This window comes from Taudactylus pleione, unplaced genomic scaffold, assembly GCF_031769625.1.
Source record: "Taudactylus pleione unplaced genomic scaffold, aTauple2 ptg000004l, whole genome shotgun sequence".
NCBI lineage: Eukaryota > Metazoa > Chordata > Amphibia > Anura > Myobatrachidae > Taudactylus > Taudactylus pleione.
Window position 1 is genome coordinate 369440 of NW_028284407.1, and position 26312 is coordinate 395751.

Here is a 26312-nt window from a genome sequence, read left to right on the forward strand (position 1 = left end):
TTTATTATTATTATTATTATTATTATTTCAGCCTGCTTAGTTTTCAGTGCATACATTTCAGCCTCGTGTTTTGAGCCTAAATTAACTAAGTAATAAGTAACAGGTGTTTTTTTTTTTTTTTTTTTTTTTAATAAAGAATTTAGTTTTGTCTTAAGACTGCTGTTGCTACTGAAGGTAGTGTATAATTTAATGCTGCTTACAAAAACTACCTTCCTCCCATGTAAGACATTGAGTATTTTTTGTTTTTAAATTTGTTAATGTTATCTGCTTAAATAATACATTAAGCACAATATAAACTCAATCTACATACAGAAATAAACAAATGCAGTGTGCAATAGTAAGAATTTTTTTTATTGTACAAAGTGACTTTTTTTTTTTTTTTTTTTCATAGGTGGCAAGAAATTTAAAGGCAAAGGACGGAGTGGCAGAGGAAATGACCCTTCACCTAAAAAGAAAATACAATTCCAGGGGAAAAAGAAAAAGTTTGAAAGCAGCGATGAAGATGACGTGGAAGGTAAATTATTATTTTTTTGATTATGGTCTTGAAATGGAAGTGACTTATGGCTGCATGTTACATTTTAATATTTACTGGAAATGTATGCCTAACACTCTTTAAAAGGGAATGTACTTTCCAGCCGCAGGCTTTGTCTGATGGGTGCAGTGGTATTCAAGACCACCACTTGCCTCTCTGGTAGCTTTATGCACATGCCAGCAGTGTGATGACTATTGGACAACAGTTTGCTTTTATGTGGATGCTCTTAGCACTTACGGGGTAGGATTTTCAGACAAAGGTCTCCCGGTAGCCTCTCTTAAGGTGCCTATCTACTAGAAGACATAAACTACTGCACGATTACGACATTATAATCGTGCAGTCGTTGTCAGTCTGATGTGCTGTAGGCACATCAATTATCTGCAAACATGCTGGACGTTAGTCAGGTTGTCCAGCATGTTTGCCGGATGTCTAAACGACCAGTGGGAGCGCACATCGCTGGTCGTTTTAGACATTTTGGCAAACTATTTATGAACGATAACTTTTTCGTTCAATTTAATAGTCTAGTGGATGGGCACCTTAAGAGTGAGAACAGACCTAGACAGGGACACAATGGATGGACCATAATATTGCAGAGTGATGGTAAGAAGGTGTTAATGGTATCTGATTTAGGAAGCTTAAGTCTTTTTATAGATGCCGACACATTTACAATATACACAATTTACTAATCCATTCTAATTAAATACATTCAGAGTCTCCTCAAAAAGAGCCAGATGTCACTGCATCAGCCAATGTCAAAAATGGTGCAGAAGCACATGGAAGTCCAAAGAAGAGGCAGCTGGAGGACAAGGCCACCGAAGAGCCAGAGCCGAAACAGAAGAAGACTGAAGTTGGTACAGAAAATCCATAATATGCTGCTGGCTGTTTTGGATGCTCTTGGGGTTTCTTTTCTCTTTTATAGGGGGGGAAAAAAATGCATATTTTTAAGTCTTCAGATGCTGAATCTAATGAAATCCACTTCAATGTCAACCTGCAATGAGAGTTTGTTTTTTACTTTGTTTGAACTGCACTTGTAAATGGCTATCTTGAACATGTTTTATATTTAAGATTTTTTTTTTTTTATACAAATAAAGAACTTCCAGACCTTGAGTGACAGTACAATATCGAACATAATCCAGATATTCAATAAAAAAGTAAAATTGTAGCAGTGTCTACTGTATTTGTCAATCAAAGAGATTTTGGGGTTAGCTATGCGCATAGGAGGTAAACTCCCAACTACACTACCACATTCTCTACAATTACAGTGAGGCATTAACTGTCTAAGGGGCCTATTTATCAAATACTTGTGGGCCATTTCCCTAAAAATGATGCCTGCAAATATTAAGTATGTCCCGAATGTATGATTGAGTGAATACAGCAGATATCTATCTGCCGCTGTCCCTCCATTTCCAATAGCAGCTGCAGCCCCAATTTAAAGATATGGGGGTTGCAAAGTTGTCAGACTTGCCAAGCTGGAGTTTGCCCCCTTGGCTAATGGGCAACAGGAGTCCTGAAGAGCTCTGAACACAGCACAGGGATGGGCTCCTTTTGGAGGACATGTGCCTTTAATATATTCAAGCTGTTTATAATAACTTATTGCCATGAATAGTGGTGATAAACCCAGTAATTGACAGATAAATATGCCCCTATGTCTTTAAATGATCTAAATCAAACCCTTCACTGGTAGTCTATTTACATCACTTGTGTAACTGCTGAATACAAGGGGCAGAGCGTGCTCTATGCAAGTGATTATTTTTCCTGCATACTGTTATTCGCTAAGGTTGGGATAAAAGAAACATTGCCAATTACACATTAGGAGAAACATTGCATAAGACTATTCAGTTTGGCCATTATGTTGGCAAATACCTGCTGCAGCACATGTGTATCACTTAGTCACAGCATTTAATTTCTCTCCATCTCCTTGTTAGACAATAGTTTAAATATACAACCATGATGGCAAGATCTGTCTAATATAATGTACCTACTAAGGATCTGCATTAAGGCAGAGATCCTATAATTACTAATCCTTAAAAATCCTGCAACAAAAACCCAGTACTACATGCAAAAACTAGAACTAAAAATACACCCACCCAACCCAATTGTAGGTAGGTTAGTTAAAGCTAGGTACACACTGGCAGATATATTGGCCGATCAATATATCGTGTGTACCAGCGATATGTCGGAACAATGTCGTTCAGACATATCGCATCGTGCTGTGTGTACGGGTGGTCCACCGACCGCCAGTACGCTTGCAGCAGAAGCCGCAGGGAGGGGGAACGAAACGCAGATGGTGGTTCACTTTGTAAGAACAACCATCATCTGAATATATCTTAGGTGCGTACCAATAATTTCAAGTCCCCTCCCACCCTTGATAACATGTATGTCTCCTTGTTTTTTGTACAAAAAAAAATAAATTGTAGAATAGGTGCTGGCTGCCTTTTTAAACAGAAAATAAAAAACCAAAATGCAATATTGACTGTCTCCTATAAAAGCTGTAAAGGGAAGTGGACAACTGAAAAGCAATTGGTGTATTTGTACCTTTGCTCCAGTGTGTACTAATATACTACAGATGTTGCATATCTGAACGCAAGCCTGAAAATAAACAATTGTAGGGTTTTTCTTACCGATTTCTTCTTGTGAAACTTGTATGAAGCAGGTAGATCATATCTGAGCTCTGCAAATACATTTAAGGGAAAGAAGCAATATTACACATCTGTAGTGTGCACCCTTAATAATTAGCAAGCTTTACTGTTACCGGATGACTATGCAGCATTTCTAGAAGATTGTATGGTGTGTGGATACTTTTTTTTTTCCATGCAGGCTAATCTTGCAATTGGCAACACAGCCTTCATTAAAGACAAGAAAGATGTATGCTTTGTGACAGTACGTACCTGCTATTACCTCCATCTTCACATTGCAGTCTGCAGCCTTCTTTTTAATATGCTAGATAGAGATACAAACTTAATGAAATTGACATGTTTCTGTTCAGCTAATGGCTAGCACCTGATAAAGTACATAACCATTCATAAACAGTGAGAAAAATAAAGCCCTGTAAGTCTGCATTTGACGGAAACTGCCAGCCTGATTCGGAGATGTGTTCATCCAATGACATGCTGCAGCATTTGGGGGTGTGGCTTGTCAGTTTCCCAGGAGGGACGAGGCCAGGGTTTGCATCGTCTTATTAAGTGACCAGCACCCAGTCAGGCTGCGGGAAGCTTCAGCTCCTGCAGCCTGACCGAAGGAGCAACCATCGGCTGCAATGGTGATCTCAGCCTGCTGGTTGCAATGCTGGCAAATGCAGCAAGGAGGTGTCTGACACCACCTTCTGCATTTGCATCACAGATGGACAGATTTGGAGAGACGCACACAAGCAGCTGTGCAAATCAATCCATCTCTTAATCTGGCCCTGTGTCCTTCATAGAAGTGAAATTGTCCTCTGTAGAGTTAAGGCCTTGGTATACTACTTCATAGAGTATTTGGATTGAGGTCCAGACTGGAAAGCCAATCAATCAGCATGTCTGGTACACCATGGGTGATGAAGATTTTGCATCCACAGACCACTACAGGTGTCTTGCATTGAATATCATTGCCAACACTGTATGTAGTCAAGTAAAGCATAGGACATTGCAGTATGGTAATGGTGAGACAATTACTAAACTAGTACACCAGTCAGGGAATTAAAAGTTCTAGGAAAAGGGTTCTCCAATATGGTGGTAAAGGCACTCTTGCATATGTACACCAGTTAATCTGATCCTCACCCTTAAATGTCTTTGTAATGGAAATTGATCAAAGTCCATTACAATGTGTTGCTGGATCTCTGACTAACCTCTGTGGCTACAAGTTTTGTCTAGCATCCTCTCTAGTGTAAGAAATGTAATGAAGGATTGATCAATTAGAGCATACTTAAGTATTGCGTATAAACACACTTTAGATTGTAAGCTCATTTGAGCAGGACTCAAAACATTGTATAATTTGTATCATGATACCCTCAGTGTACAGCTCTGTATTATCTGTTGGTGCTCTATAAATAAAGACTTGGCTACAGTACATTGACTAGACTCAATTTCTCACATACCATGAGGTTATTTTTTTTTCTGACACTTACATTTTGGGATTTCTGACCACTAATGGCCGTACCTGGTGTAATAAATACCTATTCCTGGTTCTTTCCCTATAATCTATCTGGCCCTGATTAATAGTCCATATTTTGTATCTGTGTCTCATCATGGACTATATTTTATTACAGGTCATAAGTTTATTTTTAAAGTCATTGGACTCCCCTCTGGTGCTTTTAAGGAATTTTTTTTTTTGTTACAAAAAGTATAATTAATTGCATATTCCTGGTTTACCAACTGTAGCATGTAAATGCTCTATTGAAATGAGACATAATTCATGCTTTAGGTAGGGTTTATAATGCTTTGTATTTAAATGCCTGTGTGTATGAGACCAAAGTATCTCACTTCTGTACAACCTATGAACTCTGTATAAGTGACATTACCACCACCAAATGTCCTGTAACAAACCTGCATTTGTTACTGTATTTCCTGCTCACTTATTTCCCCTTCAGAAACTGTAATGTCCTTTGGGAAGAGAAGGGGGAGCCATCTAACAACTTACTTCTCTTGTAGAGGTTTTATGTAGAGAATATACGGAGGTTCTTGCCATTTGCAAAGCAGTCTTCAGAAAAGCCATGTCCATGCCTAATGGATGCAATTTCAGAGGTTTAAATATTAGAGAGATTATACTAAAAATGTTTTTCTTATTTAAGATTGTGGTACATTGAAATTATTTTCAGTTTTTAACCTCCGCAGCATTGATTTCCCTTTAGGTTTGGTGATTACTGCGATTAGTGGCATTATAACACAACTGGCCTCAATTTTTAATGTAGAACAAATAATCCTACCCTGGTCCTGATTGTTGCTCTCCTATCAGCACAATAATATGAAGTTTGTGGCTGCCTTATAAACACAGATGTGTTGTGACTGGTCCTGGGGCCAGTGACTGCATTCTGAGCAACAGCTGGATTACTCACAGGTCCAATTGTGCATTTCTGTACGCAAGCGGTGGATGTGAGAAGCCGGCCGTGGGCATCTCTGTATAAAGATGGTGGCTGCAACATTGGCCTGTCTTCACAGATCTGCAGACGAAGAAGCAGCAGCGACATGTTTAGCGTCCACCTCGGCTACAGGCCCAATGTTACTTATCTGTGAGCCCCCCACCCTAGTACTGGTTACCAGTAGGGTAAAAGGTGGGTTTGTTTTTGTATGCAAACTCCTCATCCTCCGTTGTAATGTATATGTGGATGATGAGTCCCACTCCTGACAATATTATAGAATGCAGTGTTCTAAAATTTAAATAAACAAAACAATTCTACAGACATTTGACTTCTAATGAAACTGAACCATTGCATGATCGTTTATACATATAGGGGTCAATTCAATTGTTTGCAAAGGGTGCTAGTTCCCAGTACCACGACGTTAAAAAGTGCGGCTCTTGCAGTGATGACTCCACAAGATCATCGCGTATAATTGAATTGAGTCTTTATAATGAAAAGGAAAATACATATCAGATGCCTGGGCAGTGTGTTATATAGTGGCCCAGGGACCTAATGGGGCATCAAACACCTTTAAACCTGCAGTTACGCTTAGGGACATATTCAATTGGGTGCGAGAATAGCAAAAAAAACCCCACCTGCAAGGTTTTTCCTGCAGGTGCGGGTTTTTTTCCTTGCTGGGAGTTTTTTTTTTTCATGCACCTCCTGAGCAAGCGTGATTTTTTCCTAAAATCATTATTTTTTCTGAAAAAAATCAGTGGGACTTGCTCTGGAACCCAGTGTCGGGAGCTGGCTCTTCTGCAGCAGCGGTGAGTATGTCAGTGTGTGTGTGGTGTTTGTAAGTGTGTATGAGTGACTGTGTATGTGTGGCTCCCCCCAGAATGGGCACTGGGAGAACTACATCTCACAGCAGCCCTTGTCCCTCCCACCAGCCCCCTCTCCAGTAAGAAGAGAGAGGGGGGTTGGCCACTGGGAGGGGCAGAGGCCACCCGGCAGGTAAGTGACTGTTTTTTTATAATTTATTTTTTTTTACACGCGCACGGTTTTTAGACCTGAAAACTCTGCGACCACTATTTTAAATTGAAAAATTGAATACCGCGGGTAGCGGGAGCACGCATACCCACGGTATTTTTAAATAAGGCGCAAGGTTTTTTTACTCGCTAAACTTCACACCCAATTGTATATGTGTGTACATCATCCCTCTCTTCTCCGTTCTGCTTTTCTTTGGAGGGGAGGTGGCTGTTTACATACAGATCACTGTAGCGAAGAACTGGCCCTGCTCATAGTGAAAGGCATGTTATGAAAACACAAATACAGCATTAATACTACAATTCAAACACAATCCATTTTGCCAGTAGAATATAAAAATCTAAATATGTATACATTTAAACAAAACTTCTATTTCTGGAGGGTCAGACTACCATGACAAACAAAATGTATGCAGAGTTACCTACATGCTTCAGACTGTGCTTCTACCTTCTTTCCCATGAACATACTGAAATTTACCTTTATTACGTTTTGTGCCGAAAGGAGGATTCATTATTACAGTGTCCACAGATTTCACCAGGCTGTTACATGGCAACGAGCAAACATCGCACTGAACCAAGTCAATGTTGGCGAGTTCAAACGCTTCTGCATTTGTTCTAAAAATGTCCAGAGCATCTTCATCTATGTCAAGTCCTATGCACAACCTGGAGGACATATGAGGAAGAAATTACTGAAGACTGTATAACGGTTACAACACAGCTAATCCTCAATTTGTGCTCATCTTTAGATGTAATTCCCCAATTCATAGGCATGCTTCCATCCCATATGTTTGTGAGACTCTTAAAGGGAACGTCCACAGGCCATATGTGTTTGATATCTTCGATATAAAATTCATTAATCTGTTTGTCCAGTTATAGAGACCCCTGCACGGATTGGTATGAAACCAACGCGAGGTTAGGGTCCCGGTCAGACCTCCCGTTGGTGTATGCTGGGCAGAACTTTGATCCAGTGAACCTGTTCTGGGCTTTCCACTGGATGGATTTGGACAACAACACATAATAAACTTAATACAGTCACTATGTCGACAGTGATTATGTGCACAGGAAAAGCCAGCGCCAGGATCCAGGCACGGTTGAATTGCTACTTAAAGCATTTTAACGGTGCAGGTATTATAACTTTAAACATGCTCCTAAAGAGGCCGGTTTAGAGTTACAATGCACGTACATTTAAAATACTCTAAGAAGCTGTTGATATAGTGACCACAGACTTGCTAACTGTATCCCACTTCAGGAATAGGTCTCCTCATATACTCTACATTCACAGACACTGCTTAAACACTCTTACACGTTACCAGTGTAAGTAAAACCAGTGGCATATCTAGGGTATTTGGAGCCCAGGGCAAATAGAAAAATGGAGCCCCAGCCCCCTATGTGCAAGCGTCGAAAAATGGGCATGGTCACAAGGGGTGTGTAAACATGACAACCCTTTCTCGTCACTCTGAGAACAGTCCTTTCCATTCCATATGCACCTTAATGCAGTCCCCCTAGTAGTGGTCCCTCTTATGCAGGCCCCCAGTAGTGGTCCCCCACTATACAGTGCCCCCAGTAGTGGTTCTCCCCCCAGTAGTGTTCCCCCGATGCAATGCCCCCAGTAGTGGTCCCCCTCCCCCCGCAGTGCAAACAAACACATAAAAAAAAAAACAAAAAAAACACTTACCTGAATTCCTGCTCCCGCCGCCGTCCTGGCGTCTCTCCCATTACCCACTGCGGGAGACAGAAGATGGAGCTCATGTGGTAGTGGGTGGAGCAGTCATTGAGAGTCTGTCTGACAATGGCTGCTAATTAAAACAAACAAACAGCAGCTGGCACACGGCTGTTTGTTTGTTACTTACTGTGTATTGCTGACTGAACTCCGTCCGTTCAGCACTACAATGACCACGCTGTCCTGGACCACGGCCGGCGGTGGCGGCGGCGCCGCCTAATGGCGCCCAGGGCACACGCCCTGCTCGACCCCCCCTTAGTTACGCCACTGAGTATAACAGCCAGGCCTCAGCTGCCATGCATGCAGTATTACCTAGTCCTAGTTATATACATTCTCCCAGCATCAAATGGAATAATGCCCCCTTCTTCACAGGTTGAAAATCAAAGACATTTTAAACTTCTGAGAATTAAAACAACGTACTGAAAAAAAAAAGACTCGTTTAGATTACTAGGATTCATTTTTCTCTTGTGGGGACAGGGGTTCCACTTTGAGGTGGCTTGAAAATGCCTTCCTGCAACTTTTGATGGTAAATATTTTTATTAGGTATTAATAGTTACAGAGGAAGGACAAACGAATTATAAGGCAAGTATATGTACAATAAGTAATAGTATCATTTAATGCCTTGAACAAAGGGTTATATATGGACCAAATAATATATGAGAAAATGCTTTACATAACTGTTAGACAAGGGAAGGGAAAGATAGACAAAAGAAAGAGAGGGGTGGGGAGAGAGGGTGATAATAGGAGAACATCACATTCCATATGAACATGAATAAAATAGGGGTGGTTCCAGGCCCAAGATATAAGGTAAGATCAGGAGTACTGATCAGAGAGCCAGTGGAATAGGTCAGAGCTAGGAGGCTGAAGATCCAAGAATCAAAGCAAGGTGCTCAGTGCCACCTATACAGGGAAGTCAAAGGTAGGGTATCTCTAAAAGTGTCAGTGTTAAAAGTCCAACAAGAACCAGGTGTCTCCTTAAGCCTCATATTTATCAACTGTAGAGGAGGTAATATCTTCCGTATCCATGAAGATTTTAGAGAACCAGTCAGATAGGGTTGGAGGAGAGAAGGAATGCCAATGGATCAGGGATAACAGATTTGGCTGCATTGTTTAGATGGCTCAAAAGAGATTTCTTATACCTTGAGATAGCAGGGTTGGCTGGTTTAAACCAAATGTTGTTGTTTTTTTTTTTTTAGACTTTTTTTTTTGTTAAATATGCTGTGACTACAGGTACGGGATCATAACTTCTTTAAAAAAAAAAAAAACTATTATAAAAGGGAATCCCCCTAGTATTATTCCACATTCTTGTCGATTGTGGTCTTCATTTGAGTTAGCTGAACCAATACAGTAAATTCACCCACAACAGAGAAATAGGGAGGGTGGCAAGGGGAGCCTAACATCAGCGAAGACTCCACAAATTCCTCCCCTAATAATCCTATAGGACAGGCGAAAACCACAACTAACATTCTCAACCTCAAAAAGTAAACAACTCCAACACATTAAAGAGGCAATACACAGAAACACCTCATGGTTTAATCTCCATTTTTATTTCAATTCAAAACCTTCAGTCCTACTGAGATGAGTGGAAGGAAGAAAGACTTAGGGCCTGATTCATCACGGTTCGCAACTGCAACAATGTACACAGATCGGCCGATGGTGCACATGCTTCGCAGTGCACATACGTTAGCATAGCAATCACCTACGCAGATACACAGCCATAGAATACCGAAGGACAGGACGTCAGCATTTGGGGGTGGTGACAGGGGAGTGGTGAGAGCAACGCAGGAATGCCTGTCCGTTTGAACGCCGTCGCATGGGTGTCCATAAATTACCCACTGCGACGGCATACGCAGCTTGTGTGCTTACTGTGTGCGACAAGGTTAGCAATATCTGAGTAAGGTCAGACCTGTTGTAAAATGTGCGTGATGGGCCATTGTTACTCGATGTTCCCGATGTATATGCAGGACTGCAAGGTATTACGGATGTGAGACAGCGGTAGTGGCAGGGGAGTATCTATAATGGGTGCAGGGTTGCCCACACCACACGCCCATATTTTCTCTTACAGCCATGTATTTATATCATCAGGTAGCGTGGTTTATTTTTCACTGCACCGGGATATCACCTAGCAACCACTATCCTGTCTACATAGAGAAAACTGTACCCATATAGACAGATTGTGTCCTATTCCCATGTCAACAAAGAATAAACTCACAGTGCCAGACATGAAAAAGGTCTGAAAATCAAAGTGAATAAATATATAGCAAATGTTCAGTGCAGGCAGAGAATTTTTAGATTCATACAGATGAACATAGGGCCTGATTCAGAGATGGACACAAATGTCATCGCCGGCTCTCACGGATCACAATTGCGAAAATATGCTAAAGACTCACTCGCCATCCAGTACTTAGAGATGCCCACTTACAGCATCTCACATCCACCGTTCACGCACAAGGCTGGAAACATCGAACACAGATCAGGCGACCACCAGCCTTCTAATTCTAAGCTGTCGCAGACACAGAGGGTCTCCAGACACGCAGAGGGCTCTCCTTCTTCGAGCAAGTACGCAGTATCTAATTTATGGACGCCCAGAAGACAGTGTTTAAACTGGTCTGACACACCTGCAGTTTTCTAACTAGCCCCCGTCAGCTCCCTCAATTCACTTTGCGAGTGAATCCCCTGTGTGAGGGTAATCGCAATTCAATCGCTGCGGCATAATTGCATGCGCGATGGCAAGTAATCGCTCAAGCTGTGTAAATATCGGCATAACGTTCACATCTGCATCAGGCTCACAGTCTGTCAGATCAAGCACAACAGACACAAAAGGTTTTGTCATTTGAGCTTTTAGTCCAATGTCTGGTGGGCTGGCAATATTTATACTTTACATTTTAATAAAACTACAGTAGTAAATCAGGATTAAACTGAATAATGTCTTCACCTTCATGCTTCGTACATGAAAGTTTAAATTGGGGTTTCAGTTCTCCTGTAAAAGGTATGATGGCAGCTACAGCACTAGAGGGACATCAGATACAAATTTGAAAAGTGGTCGGTAAAGAGGTGACAGCCGCTGGCACATAACTGGTTAGCAACACCAATGTCAAGTAATATACTTTACCATCCACTTCCACCAACCCTCACCAATCCCCAAATATTTGTTTAGGAGTCCACCTAGCACAGCAGCCGTTATCGTCCCTGATTGGACAAAACTATACGGACCATAATAATCCAATATAAAAAATGGTATTATATAAACGCAAGATTTACATCAGATTACATTCATTGTTTTGTATTATCAACAATAATGCCAATAGCACAGACAATGTTCTGATCTAAAGGGACAATAAAAATTCTCATAAGTTATATCATGTACTTACCCAGCACCTAACATAGCTGCCCCAATACTGAGGACTCCACACCCGCAGCCAAGATCTGCCACTACTTTATCTTCAATATCACCAAATGTATTATGAATGGTGTATAGCATACATGCTGAAATGACAAGGATTCAAGAGAATATTTTAAATCGTGTTTCAATAACGGTGTCCAAACCATCACAATCAGAATGCTACAAGAGGTCCACTAAATAAATATACATCCAAGCAACATTACAGCCCACCTTATTACTAACCCATCGGGATACCGAGCATCATGATGCTGCTGTCGGCATTTTGACAGCAGGCATCCCAACTGCCGGTACCTCATACCCAACCCCTTGTTTACAGCTGAGTATTTCTAATGGGCTCAAGCTCCCTTTAAATAGAGCAGCTTAACTGTACTGTTCATGATGATAAGCAATGACCATAAACTAACCTGCAATATGTGGTCTTGTGGGATATTGCTCCAGGAGAAGCTTTGGATTCTCAAACACATCGACTTGCTGCAGGCAACCCTCCAGCTCCTTCAGCTTCATTGCCTTAATGCTGCAGAAACACACTACATGCAACAATATCACAAAGCAAATACATAAATCACCATGTAAAACACACAACCCGCCTCTAACCAGCGCAATCCAGGCAGATTTACATGTGAAAAATCCAAGTTATTATAGCACAGGTACAGAGGGGGAATCTATGGGCATGGAATTGCACTTCCGCCCTCACTGCACATCACTTCCAGGTCCTTACCATGAAGGGGAAATAAGCTCTACCGCAGACATATTAACTGTCCGGTTACATAAACCATCCCCTTGCATCTGGAACCTTATCATTAGTTCCGGGGAAGACAAGGCATAGTAGCACTTTTTGTTGCAGCGTCTTGTCACATTATAGCTCTCACCCTGTACACTGTCATTTTTAACCATATCATAGGCTGTAGAGTAGGTTGGAGAATTGCAATATGCATTATCAATATAAAAAAATGTAATTAAGAAGGTAGTATATTATGAAAACAAGTATTTAGCCCCGACTTGTGTGGACAGTCTGTGTGTTTGTGGTAGTTACAGCAAAGTCTGTGTATATGGTCAGTAGGATGTGTTGTGTTTGGTAAATATAGGGTTGTTAGTGAGCAGAGCCTAGTGGTGACTAGAAATCAGTGAGCAGTCTCAGTGGGGTGGGGGATGGGGTAATAGTGGGATTCAGGATGGCTTCTTGCCATTCAGAATGACGACAAGCAAAAAGGGGACAGCAGTATGTCGAGTCCAGAATGTAAATATGCTATTACTGCTTGTAAAACATGGTAAAGCATCACGTTTAAAGTTGTAAAGCTGAGGCGATATCGCTGTATTGATATGTCGAGTTTGAGGTGTATCTGAAGGGTAAATGGAACAACCTGCGACTTGCAAGCATCGGCGAGATCCCAGCGAGTCTTCCCGATGTTTTAAAGGGGCAATCATTTCAAAGGCAAAACCAAATGATTACCCCTTTAAAACATCGAGCAGACTTGCTGGGAACGCTCCGATGCTCGCAAATCACAGGCTATTACATTTACCCCTCAATCTCATTTCTTTTGATATAGCAAGGGGATAATATACTTTTAATTTCACCACCCTTTTCTGTGTCCATATGGTGATTTTAGGGATCACAGGGTGAAAATTGTTATCAATACAGTATCACTATGGGATCTATTATCATTAAATATTTGCTGCATATTCCCAGAAAACACCCATTTTTGCCGGATACCCACAAATATTAAGTATCCCCCAGATATATTATGGAGGGATCACAGCAGATATCTCTCCCTTTCTGACAGCAGTCACAACCCCCCTAGGTTTCTACGGGGTTGCAAAGCAGCCAGATTTACCAAGCTCTAAAGTTTGGTCCCCACAGCGTACACCATCTGAAGATGGCGATGTGCTGCTGTAGCCTATGGGCAAAATTTGCTAGGAGAGGGTTCCTCAGGAACCCTCCCCAGCAATGGTTGTCTGACATGCGTGGTCTGTAGACTGTGCATGTGCAGGGTTCCCAATAGAAGAGCGAAGAGAACCCTGAACACTTCACTCTAAACACATGGCAAGGACGGGCTCCTTTTGGCACATTCTGTTGCATTTATCGCATACTGCAATTCGATCATGAGTGCTTATTCTCCCTCCCAGATCGCATTAGTATGAGATTATTGATAAATGGGCCCTTATGTAATTTTTATTTCTTCTATTTACATGTGATTGAGAAACTACATGGATGTCGTCAGAGCTTTTCGGTTTGCACAATTATTGTGCAGTGTACCACCATCTTAATGCAGGCCATATACTGCAAGATGTTTAGGACAATCACGGCAGATGGACTGAGTGATAATCCCATAATATCCATATATTGAACAATGAATAGGCATGATGTACAGTTTACTGCACTGAGTCAACAGAAAGACAGTCAGGAAGCCTGAACATGTTTGATTATCAAATGAAACAATCCCAACCATTTTTCTGCCATTTTCAAGCGTTGAACGTTTATTGTTCATTCCATACACTGAACGATAGCTGTTATTATTATTATTATTATTATTATTATTATTATCAGAGTTGTCGTGTATCGGCCGGATCTCAACGATAATTGCTCAGGGTACTGTATGGTCAGCTTTAAAGTCAATAAGCAAGTATTATTATTATGGTCAATATTTGTTTATAAGGTGTCAACATGTCAGCTTTGTACATGAAGCGAAACATGTTACAAACAAACAACATGCACTAACAAATGAGACAGCATGTGCAGAAAGACAAGACTCTACATATCCTATATTCATTTCAGTGCCCTTCGCATCTGCATTCTTCACATAAAGGTTAAGACTTACAGCACTTGACACCAATGCTATTAACCCCTTTATGACCTGAAGTACTTTATGCACTAGCGATTTGCTACATTTATGTTAAACAGATTGACTTTAAAAGGTATGAAAGTGATGGGGTTTTCCACAAATCGCCATTCTGCATGTGATCACTCCACAATGATGAATGTAAACGGAAACACAAACTGGGAAAAGTAGGAATAAAATAGGTAGATACCAGGAAATCTGTAAATGTAAACCTGCCTGACACCGCTCCTCCTAAATATCTAGCCACTGCTCTCCCCTTTCCCACTGTGCTCCTTGGGCCTGATTCACTGCAGATCGCACGCAGTCTCACTGCAATGATATGCTAATCCATTGCGATTGCTATGTTTTCGCAGCACTACATAGGTCTGCCCACCTTACCTTACACACACAGTGATCGCAAAAACGCGCTATAACGCCTATTTTACACGGTATTGCAGACCAGGGACTCACTTTTATAAAGTGTCCGGGGACGCGCTGTGCTGTGGACAATACCTGACAACCTGAGGGATTAGCCGCAGCACAGTGCATCCACGGGTATCCGGCACAGCCGCCCTGCAGAGAAAAACCCCCAGCTCTGTCGAATAGGCACCAGTGGCGCGAGCCAATCGGAGCTCGCGTACCAGCAGCCACTCAGCAGCAGCTGACGATCCACGATCTCCGATTGGCTCATGGCCGGCGGCAGATTTGAATGACGGTGGCTGCGCGGCGCTATCTTGACGAGCTGCAGTGCTATCCCCAGGCTTCTACGTTCAACAGCATAATGGGATTCTCCCCGGTTCCAGGCGCCGCTTACCATCAGCAGCCGCCACTGAATATCCACAATGTCAAATTTAACTACTTTCTAAGACTAGCAAGCTGCTTGACAATAGACATACTGCTGTATGTATGCAAGATCATTCTGGTTATATTAATACTGCTGAGGACTTTTTGCATGTAATAAATTCTGCCCTTTGACCCTACAGTCAACGCCTGCAATTATATAGAGAGAGTTTTCTATCTGCTGGAATTGATTTTTAATTCATGGCATCATGTGTAAAGGCTGGGCATTACTGTGTGGCATAATGTGTAATGGGCATTACTGCATGGCATAATGTGCAAAGGGGAATACTGTGTGGCATAAATGTGTAAAGGCTGGGCATTACTAATCAGCATAATGTGTAAAGGCTGGGCATTACTGCGTGGCATAAATTGTAAAGGGCATTACTGTGTGGCATAATTTGTATAGGGCATTACTGTGTGGCAATGTGTTATAAGGGGCACTACTGTGGTGTAACATGAATTAAACACTACTGTGTGTAAGTAAGGTGAATAAGGGACACTATACAGTGAAAAGCTAAAACGAACATCCCCACCCGTGGGCTGCTGTGCCCGGCATGGCACGGTATCTATTTCACACTACAGGGAGAGAGGGGCAGCCTAGCATCTCCGTGAGTGCTGGGCATGCCAACTACAGCGATGAAAATGGGGCACATCTCAAGGACACACCCCCTTTTCTGAGTGACGATGCCCATTTTTCGGGTACGCGCCTTCGGCGTGCACTGAAGTTTCCCTTTCTGAAAGGCAACCTGTCTGCCCTAACGTGAAAACTAAAGGATTGCAGAAGATATCTCAAATATCTGCTGTGGTCCACTGTACTTAATATTTACGTACCACCTCCAAAACTGGTTGTTGTCTGGGATATAACACACATATTCATTGATGAATATGCCTCTTATTACCTAATGCCTTATTCACTATGGCGTTTGTGTAAATCATATCACATGTAGGATCATGGAGGCATTAAACATGCATTTAAGGGCCATGTGGGGAGACCTGATGCTGTTGGCGGTATCAGATTGGCATTCTAAGGGTATGTGGGGATGAGTGATGGCATGTGGGGAGATCTGAGGGGCATATATGGAGCTCTAAAGCATAAATTATGATGGGACTCATAAATGATCAGGTAGGACCCCATTTGTTTTAAAGTGGAGGGTCCCTGGGACCCACATATTTTGTCACTCAGTGTTATCACTGCACACATCTATAATACTTAGCAAGACTGCAAAACCATCGGTAACATCGTGTGCAATCGGAGCCTCACGCACACTAGCACAAGGTCTGACCTTACTCAGAAATGGCTAACCTCAGCGCACGAAGTGAAAGCCCAAGCTATGTATGGCATCGCAGTGGCTAATTTATGCATGCCCCTGCGAAGGCGTTCAAACGCACTGGCACGCGTGCGTTTCGCTGACCACCCCCCGTCACCTCCCACAAACAGCACTTCCTGTCAATCACTCTGCGATGGGTCTGCATAGTCACTGCGATCGTAGTGACTGGTTCGCGCACTGCAACGCATACGCAACAAACGGCCAATGGCATGTGTAATTGCAGTTGCGATCCTTGCTGTATCAGGTCCCTTAGAGTAGCAAGTAAACGTAATCGCAATCTGCGCTTGCAAAGACATTTGCATCTTTGCATCCTGTTCGTATGGTCGTATACGCAAGTAGGTAGCATCTTCCACCCCATAACTGCGGCTCCCTTCCCTTGACATACCTAGGTCTGATGTGGCTGGAATTTAATGAAGCAGATGCTACTTTTATTTTATTGTGCTTTTATTTGAATTATAGTTCATTATACCACTTGATATTGATTGTCAGTCAGGATGATTTGCTGTATATATATTTGTGAATTCGTTTGTTCCAGTTTGATAGCTCTTGCAGATTGACTGTATGCTCCATCCTATGTAAGGTGCTGCAGAACCAATGTACAGCAATATAAATAAATGAAAATAATAATAATAAAATAATAATACTAGTGATGATACTGCCCTGGAGAGTCAGTGGGAATGAGTGGCAGTGACTAGGCATTGTTATAGGACCCGACCCCGGCCACTTGTAACCTCCTACACAGTGAGCAGCACTGCCCCAGCTGCTGCCTGGCACAGTCACAATGGGCAATGTGTGTGGAGGCCGCCAGGCGGCAGCTCCCCGCCCGGCCAGGTCTGTGTGTGTAATGTAGTAGCTGAGAGAGTGACAGGGGGCGATCTCGCGAGAGAACCCGGCCCCGTGTATGGAGACAACACCAGTAAATCGGAGCAGACTGCAGCAGCAATAACCCTCCGGAGGAGTCATCATGGCGGCTGAGCCGCCCAGCGGGGGCAAAGAGGCCACAGCGGCCCAGCTGAAGAACGAGCTAAGCTGTGGGGAGCGGAGCCCGGGCCGGCTGAACGAGCTGCTGGACTGGGTGCTGTGCGCGGAGCGACCGGCGGGGGAGGCCCTGGACTGGTGCCGGTCGCTGCTGGCCGGTGGGGACAGCTTCGAGGACTTCTGTCAGGCGGTCCGCTCCTACGACAACGCCACCCTGTGCGGTTTGGTGTGGACGGCGAACTTCGTGGCCTACCGCTGCCGGACGTGCGGCATCTCCCCCTGTATGTCCCTGTGCGCGGAGTGCTTCCACCAGGGCGAGCATGCCGGACACGACTTCAACATGTTCCGCAGCCAGGCCGGGGGGGCGTGCGACTGCGGGGACGGCAATGTCATGCGGGAGAGCGGGTGAGTGCTTCCCCATGCACCGACACCGGCCTGGGACTGTGTGTGCCCCCCTGTGCTGACACCGGCCTGGGACTGTGTGTGCCCCCCTGTGCTGACACCAGCCTGCCACTGTGTGCCCCCCTGTGCTGACACCGGCCTGCCACTGTGTGCCCCCCTGTGCTGACACCGGCCTGCCACTGTGTGCCCCCCTGTGCTGACACCGGCCTGCCACTGTGTGCCCCCCTGTGCTGACACCGGCCTGCCACTGTGTGCCCCCCTGTGCTGACACCGGCCTGCCACTGTGTGCCCCCCTGTGCTGACACCGGCCTGCCACTGTGTGCCCCCCTGTGCTGACACCGGCCTGCCACTGTGTGCCCCCCTGTGCTGACACCGGCCTGCCACTGTGTGCCCCCCTGTGCTGACACCGGCCTGCCACTGTGTGCCCCCCTGTGCTGACACCGGCCTGCCACTGTGCCCCCCTGTGCTGACACCGGCCTGCCACTGTGTGCCCCCCTGTGCTGACACCGGCCTGCCACTGTGTGCCCCCCTGTGCTGACACCGGCCTGCCACTGTGTGCCCCCCTGTGCTGACACCGGCCTGCCACTGTGTGCCCCCCTGTGCTGACACCGGCCTGCCACTGTGTGCCCCCCTGTGCTGACACCGGCCTGCCACTGTGTGCCCCCCTGTGCTGACACCGGCCTGCCACTGTGTGCCCCCCTGTGCTGACACCGGCCTGCCACTGTGTGCCCCCCTGTGCTGACACCGGCCTGCCACTGTGTGCCCCCCTGTGCTGACACCGGCCTGCCACTGTGTGCCCCCCTGTGCTGACACCGGCCTGCCACTGTGTGCCCCCCTGTGCTGACACCGGCCTGCCACTGCGTGTGCTGACACCGGCCTGCCACTGCGTGTGCCCCCCCGTGTACTACATGAATTGACAGATAATAGTAGCAATCAGCGTCTATGCCGCTAGGCCAGACACATATATACAAGTGTCGCATATCAAATGAATCAGTGCAGTCTAATGAAGTGGTTAGTTGCATCTGATTGCAACTAACGCATTTTTGGTCAAAAATATGCTACACCGCTCTGTGCAGCTCACTCGCTCCAGGCATCTTGTGCCGCAGGTAGTGTAGAGGATAGGTATATGAGGACACATCTGTATATGACTGCGGGGACAGCAGTGTGTTGAGGGATAGTGGGTGAGTGCCCTTTGTGTGTCCGTTTCTGCCTGGTGACAATGTTATGAGGAAGAATGGGTAGGGGCCCACTACAAGTGACAAACCTAACCTTCAGGGTCCCATTGGGTGTCTTTAGAAGGCTGGGGGGCCTGTCTGAGGGAAGATAAGTACATATTAGAATGAGGCTAGTTTGGGCTGCGTGGTTTCTGTAGCAGGGTTCCAAACAAAAGGTTGACAATGATTTGGTCGACACCAAGTTAACATGGAAATGGTCAACACAAGTTTTTTTGGGAATTTTTGCTTTTAGGGCTAGAAAAAAAGATGGCGAGCATTTTTCTAACTTTTGTCATGTCGACCAAATAATTGTCGACCATTTGTATCACACCCCTGTAGCAGGAAAGAGGTTGTGTGACTGTGGTGGCAATTGCCATGATGAATAGCGAGCAAGCGCTCTCTTTACTTAGACCAGCCTTAGCTGCATGATGCCTGTCTGTGTTTTTGTCGCCTGTTTTGGATGTCAGAATTTTTCGTGTATTGGAATATTTGCATACAATAATGAGATCTTGGGAATGGGACCCAAATCTAAACACAGAATGCTTTTTTATTTCATATACACCTTATACACATAGCATGGAGGTACTTTTATACAATATTTTAATAATTTTGTGCATTAAACAAAGTTTGTTTACATTGAATAATCAAAAAGCAAAGGTGTCACTATCTAAGACATGGTCAAAAAATTCCGTATTTCGGAATATTTGGATATGGGAGACTCAACCTGTATATATTATAATTTCTGATGCTTCTGACGTGTGCTTATTGTGAACAGGCGGGCATATGGACATGACAGTGTTTACCGTACATTTGACCACTAGTACAAAAATAGAAGAAGGTGGGTGTGACGAGAAGACACTGCAGCATATTTATAGATTGTTTTTGGTGGTGTTGAGAAGTGATAAACATATAAAAAAATAAGTGACTGCCCTGGAAAAGCGCCTCTGCTGCGGTCTCCACCTTGATGTGTGAAAGTATTGTGAGATTGCTGCCTTACTTTTCTAATGATAGCATAACTGCAACACCATCTTTATGGACCAGGGTGGTGAGGTTGTGACCACACCTTGACCTGCTTGCGGCCATAACATGCATTGGTGTGTCTGTGATCCTACCATGGTGTGTGGAAGGGTATGCAGTCAGGAAGCCGAAGGTCGAAATGCCGACTGTGCAATCCCGACGGGATTGCACAGGTCGAAATTCCTACGCCTATCATTATCCCTACATCGGGAGCCCGACACCCGGCATACCGAACGAGGGTGGGCACGGACAGCCGCAGGGGTTGGAGGGTTAGGTTAGGTACTCCCGGGGGGGACTTAGGGCTAGGCACCCCCCCCTCCCCGGGAGGGGAGGGTCAAGATTAGGCTAGGGAAGGGGGGGTTAGGGCTAGGCACCCCATCCCCCCCTGGGAGGGTTAGGTTTAGGCACTTATGCAGGGGTTAGGGTCAGGCACCCCTTAGGGAGGGTTAGGGGGGGGGTTAAGTATAGTTAGTTTACTTACCTATCGGGACCTTCGCTGCTGACGGTCTTCCAGCGTCTGGATTTGATGTCCGGCGGGCATTCATACCAATTCCTGTGGAAGGACGGCATACCGAAGCATGTGACACACTGGTGTGAACTCATATTTTGAAACGTGCTTCCAGCTTGGTGCGTAGGACAGGAATGCTGTATACTCATGGGCTCAGTGTACAATCGGCTTTAGAACCACCGTGTGACTTAATTTTCGCCAAGCCCATGGGTTTCCAGTGTACAGTGCCACCAGAGATTTGTGGAGAGACAGAAGTTTGCCCATGCTGAGGAGGGTAATTACTTGGAGAGCGGTATTCTTAGCAAAGAATGCAGTAGGCACTATAGGGCACCTAGTTCTGTTGAGCAGTGTAGGAAGATTTCCATATGTGGAACAAGGCAATTGAAATTGGATAAGAGAGGATGGGACAGTTTCTGTGGTGCTACTTACTGTGCGGAAGGGTACACTGCTATATCTAGTTCACAAAAGGATTTTGCAACAGTTCAGAGCTGGCAGTCATTATTTCTCATGCTGATCTTTTATTGGGACCTGCAGTATGCTTCCTAATATAGAGAATCCTGGAGTCCCCCAGCAGTACTTTAGAAGAAAGACAGTTTTGTGCAATTAAATAGATGGTACTTAAGTGGTAGAAGGTTGGACTCGCGTTTATGGTGTGTACACATGGTAAGATCAGTCAGCGATAACAATATCGCTGACTGATCATCCTGCACCTTCCCGGACTGCTGGGTGATCGATATCGATCAACCAGCACACCACCAACCCGCCAACGACCCGTGATCGTTATTGTAACCCTATAGTAACCTGGTCGATATAGATCAGGTTGGACTGCATGCACGGGCGATGGATGATATCGCTATCGTCCATGCGTGCCCGCGCATCGCAGGTCGGTGGATTGGAAGGGACCAAAAAATGCACAATATGAACGATAACGATATGATCGATATCGTTCATATCGAGCATTTTAATCGTCCCGTGAGTACACACCATTAGACTTTTGGAGGTTTTTTTTTTTTGTCACAGGCATTTAATTAGTTGTCTGTGTGTTTAATCTTTATTTTTATCTGTGTTTCCCAGTTGCCATTTAAGTTTTCATACTGCTTGGCAAGTGCAATTTAAACTAAAAAGGCTTTATATGTCTGTTATATAAAGCTGGGTACACACGTAAAGATTTTCTGTCCAACCATCCAACTAGTTGATTGGTTGGAATGAAAATCTGGTAACGTATGGGAGAACTGATGATCAGCAATTTGCTCCTAAATGCCGGAAAACAGTTGAAAATGGTCGTCAGACAAGTTTGATAAATGTTTGATCTAAACTATTTGTTCAAACTACAGTTTTTGTCCATTTTCCGGCGTTTGGGAGCAAATTGCTGATTGTCATTTGCTTTCATACCTTACCTCATTTTCATTCCAACCAATCAACTAGTTGGATGGTTGGACAGAAATCTTTACGTGTGTACCCAGCATAAGAGTCACATTGTCTGGTATTGATAATGAGGCACAGGAGGCAGTGGCAATATTGGGCACACTTTATGCTTTTTTTTTTTTTTCTAAGTTGATGAAAATGAAGTTCTATATCTCCTGTAGTGCTTTTTTTTGGCAAACATTTCGACTTGATGTCTTAACAAACAATGGTGTCTCTCATTTAATTTTCCTATCTGTAAAGACAGAGAATACAACTCGTTTTTTTATTTCTGTGAAACTATTATTGCAATAAAAGCACATTTAATTTGACTTGCCTGTATTTCAGTGTGGTTTGTATATCTCTCAGTATGGGATGAACGCATTAAGCAGTTCAGGATGCCGCTTAAAATTATAAATTCACATTAATTTTTTGAAGTGTCTTAGGGGAAGATTCAATTAGCCATGTTAAAATCTGTTTACCTTGGCTTGAATTAATACTTTTATTGGTCCTGAAACAGAGATGGACGGTACTGCACAGCCTTTCAACAAAAGGTAAATGCAGCAGGTGTCTGTGTGAAATAGTCACCTCCTTTCTGCATTTGCAATACGAGTGCAGCGTCCGTAGACACTTCCTCGGTTCACCATCATGACCAATGGTTGTAATGGTTGCTCCATTGGCTAGTCTGTGTAAGCTGAAGCTTTCCACAGTGTGGCCGGGGTCTGGTCACTTGTGAGGCCAGGAAATCTGCATCCACTGACGCAGAACCTGGCCTTGTCCCTCCTGGAAAACGGGGGAGACGCGCCCTCATTGTAGGAGCAGAGGCCAGCCACGCCACCGCTACGCTCCCAAACGCAACAGAATGTCAATCATGCTGCGACTAGGGGGGGACTGTGAGCGAGATAGCAGGATCCGTTCTGTACATGCGCTGGCCCTTAAACATCAGAGGTGTACGCCAACCATCGGGTTAGTGTACATCTCTGAATCAGGCCCATGTAGCGGTAATTATGCACAATTAGATTGGAAAAGTCTTATCCCAGTGGTCGCGCGGTAAATCTGGCTGGTAATACCCGCGTCACGCGGGAAATCTGGCTGGTAATACCCGCGTTAAGTGTGGGGAAAATGAAAATCAGCCTTTACCCCCAAAATAGTGCAAACTGACATTGGATAAGAGTATAGTGGGTGAGAATTTTGCCCTTCAAATGGAAACATGTTTGCGGCATAACTATATGTAGTTTCTAGCATCTTTATTTTTAACATTGACTCTACTAGTAGTGCTAGTTACTTTTACTACCACTACCATGAGCCTAATTGGTGCTGATCTCTTTTACTTACGGAACGTTTAAAAAGACTCACATCTGCCTGCCAGTGACCGCTGTGTAAGCGGACCCCAAAATAGTGATCACCTTGAAGAACTGAGTTACTGGAGTCTGAATGCACCTTTTTATGTTTTTGTCTTAGGGGTATATTTACTAATGTGCAGGTTTTTAGAAGTGGAGATGTTGCTCATAGCAACCAGTCAGGTTCTACTTTACATTTATTGAGCACATTCTGGAAGATAATAGCTAGAATCTCATTAGTTGCTATGGGCAACACCGCCACTTCTAAAAACCCGCACCTTAGTAAATATACCCCTTAGTGGTCAGTGACTTAAGTGTTCTTCTCTGAATCACTATTTTGATATTAATACTTTCGCACTGTGGGCCTGATTCATTACCGATCGCAACCGCGATTACGCATGCAATCGGCTGTTGCGTTCTGTGTATGCATCGCAGTGTGTGAACCGGCCACTGCAATCGGGACTGCGATCACAGTGACTACGCAGACCCATCGCAGTGTGATTGACAGGAAATGCCATTTGGGTGAGGTGACAGAGGGCTGGTTGGCGAAATGCAGACGTGCCAGGGCATTTGAACGCCGTTGCATGGGCATGCATAAATTTTCCACTGTGATGCCGTACGCAGCCTGAGTACTCATAGCATGCGATGAAGTTAGCAATTCCTGAGTAAGGTCAGAGCTGGAGCAAGTGTGTGTGAGGCTGCAATTGTTCTCGATGGTTTCGCAGTCTTGCTTAGGATTACGGATGTGTGTAAGGTAAAGTGGGCGTCCTTATGTTGTGCTGTGATGGCATAGTGATCGCAGTGGATTAGCATACTGTCGCAGTGAGACTGCGTGCGTAACCGCTATAGCAATAGCAGTTGCGATCCGAATATGATCAGGCCCTGAGTGTGTGTTCTTCTTTACTGCCAAATTTACCCTGTCCAACTTTGTATACATGTCCCCCATAGCCCTTCCATGCACAAAAGTGGGATAAATAACGAAAGTGTAGAGGACAGTGATTGCAGGTGTAGAATCTGTTGTAAATGAATTATGCTCCCCAAATATATTTAATGACATGTAATCTGACACTAGTTTGTAATTTGAATTAAATAAACTGCTTCTTTATAGACGTGCTTTACACCCTGTTTAGCTACGTTTCATGTAAGATGAGAGCTAGTGGACAGTTGAGTACTGTGTGTATGCTCCTATTCCCCTCCCATGTCCTGTCTCCTGCATAATCAATCAAGTTAGGCCAATTGTGTGGTAGACTTGGTAAAGGTGTGAAACCTACCGTATAGATGTGTCCTTTATCATCCAGCCTCAATACGCCACGCAGCGCGATATGGTGCTAAAAACTGTCCAATCTGACCAATGATCTGTTGTGCGTCCCTAACGATTTCCAGTGCGTCGTGTATGATATTGGCAGATCTTGCCTGCAGTAGGCAAGGTCTGAAGATACGACTTACGACCCGCGGGACCGTGCATCGGCATCGTGAGTGGACACGCACGATTTGTCATTCCGATTCGAGGAATCATGCAAAATATCATCTAGTGTGTAGGCACCTTAAGTGGCAATGCGTTGCTATTAGGACGCACTAGGAGAGTGTTGATTAATTTGATATAGGACACTTGTATATCTGTGTGCGACTGAGTCTGAAAACTAAACTTGGTGTGAAAAAGCTGCTGCCGCTGCATCATAGTCCTTGGCGTGCTGATTGAGGGACTCCGATATACAAGTGTCACATATCAAATTAATCAGCACATTCTCCTGGTGCGTCCTAGTTACACCACATTGCCACTTAGATGACAAAGTAGACACCCGGTGCTGGTAGAGTCTCATTACTTATTGTGCCTGTAGTTTACAATTTGTGCTGTTTTTGTTTTATAACATTTACATATTTTTTTTCAAATTTCATATAAAAAGCATCGTAGAATGAAGAGATCTGTATTCTACATTCATTGTTGTGATTGTGCATCGTAGATATTACATATCTTAAATATTTAGTTAACTGTGTGTATAATTAATATCCTGAGCATAGAATGCATAAAGGTGATAATCTATTACTTAGTCACCCAGTTTAACACCTACTATATGTCCTTTATTTGCTGAATACTCAGCACAGATGTGATAGTATGTTATTATCGCTCACCTGCTCTCATAAGGAGTGACGCTAGTTTCCCATGAGTCGGGACTTTCTGTCCTGTACATAAAACAGGAGTTTCTGGCGTAGCCAGCTCTCGCCTCCTAGACAGCAACAGTAGAAAGATACAAGTCTATTAATAGCGCAGACCTACAAATAGTGCTCAGAGATCAGTATGGTGATCCACCACTTGTTGAATCCCAGAGCTTTCATGCGTGTCTCGCCTTCAGTGTTACATGATACATGACACACTTAAAGGGGTTGTCTCATTAAATAAAAGGGATATTGGAACTTTTGAGCAGACTCATTGCATTTTTTTTATGTGTGTTTATATCATCATCTGTATATAAAAGGCTAACGCTGCTCCTCACCTCTATGGGGGGAATTCAGGTGTGGTGCACGCTGGCGGCCATTAGAATGCGCCCAACGGAGAAATTCCATTGTTGCTTTGTTCAGATGTGTATAGCCGCCAGCGCTGACATTTCTACTCGCAGCCCCCCGAGCCGGCGAGCATAAATGACCGAAAAGTGACCCAAACAGGAATTTTCGGGGAATTGACAATTTCCCATCCTTTTGATGGGCTGCTAACTAGTGGAATATAAATTATATATCCC

At 44.0% G+C, this 26312-nt stretch overlaps 3 protein-coding genes across 10 annotated transcripts in view; 2 read left to right on the top strand and 1 right to left on the bottom strand.

Annotated features, from left to right (window-relative positions):
* The window catches only part of SSB (small RNA binding exonuclease protection factor La), a 35774-nt gene extending 34080 nt beyond the window's left edge, over window positions 1–1694 (top strand). Inside the window, exons 11-12 of the mRNA XM_088469266.1 lie at window positions 392–514; window positions 1243–1694. Coding sequence (XP_088325392.1) covers window positions 392–514; window positions 1243–1400 — 281 coding nt within the window. The 3' untranslated portion in view covers window positions 1401–1694. The remainder of the gene's footprint in view (window positions 1–391; window positions 515–1242) is intronic.
* On the bottom strand, window positions 362–25802 carry METTL5 (methyltransferase 5, N6-adenosine). 2 transcript variants are annotated; one of them, XM_088469443.1, is made up of 8 exons: window positions 25708–25798; window positions 12138–12247; window positions 11702–11816; window positions 7089–7273; window positions 5147–5229; window positions 3421–3472; window positions 3154–3203; window positions 362–1520 (listed from the first exon to the last, which is right to left on the bottom strand). In XM_088469443.1, exons 1-8 carry the CDS (start codon window positions 25764–25766, stop codon window positions 1482–1484), a joined length of 693 nt encoding a protein of 230 aa, XP_088325569.1. In that variant the 5' UTR covers window positions 25767–25798; the 3' UTR covers window positions 362–1481. The 2 variants fall into 2 exon arrangements, with proteins under 2 accessions (XP_088325569.1, XP_088325494.1); XM_088469368.1 differs by lacking the exons at window positions 362–1520; window positions 3154–3203 and having other exon boundaries at window positions 3254–3472; window positions 25708–25802.
* UBR3 (ubiquitin protein ligase E3 component n-recognin 3) overlaps window positions 17526–26312 on the top strand; it is a 250272-nt gene continuing 241485 nt past the window's right edge. For 5 of the 7 annotated variants that reach the window (XM_088469046.1, XM_088469060.1, XM_088469068.1 and 2 more), the window contains exon 1: window positions 17527–18100. In XM_088469046.1, the coding sequence (XP_088325172.1) occupies window positions 17682–18100 (419 nt within the window). In that variant the 5' untranslated portion in view covers window positions 17527–17681. Of the gene's footprint in view, window positions 18101–26312 lie in introns of all 7 variants that reach the window. The other 2 variants (XM_088469036.1, XM_088469052.1) reach the window with 1 other exon arrangement.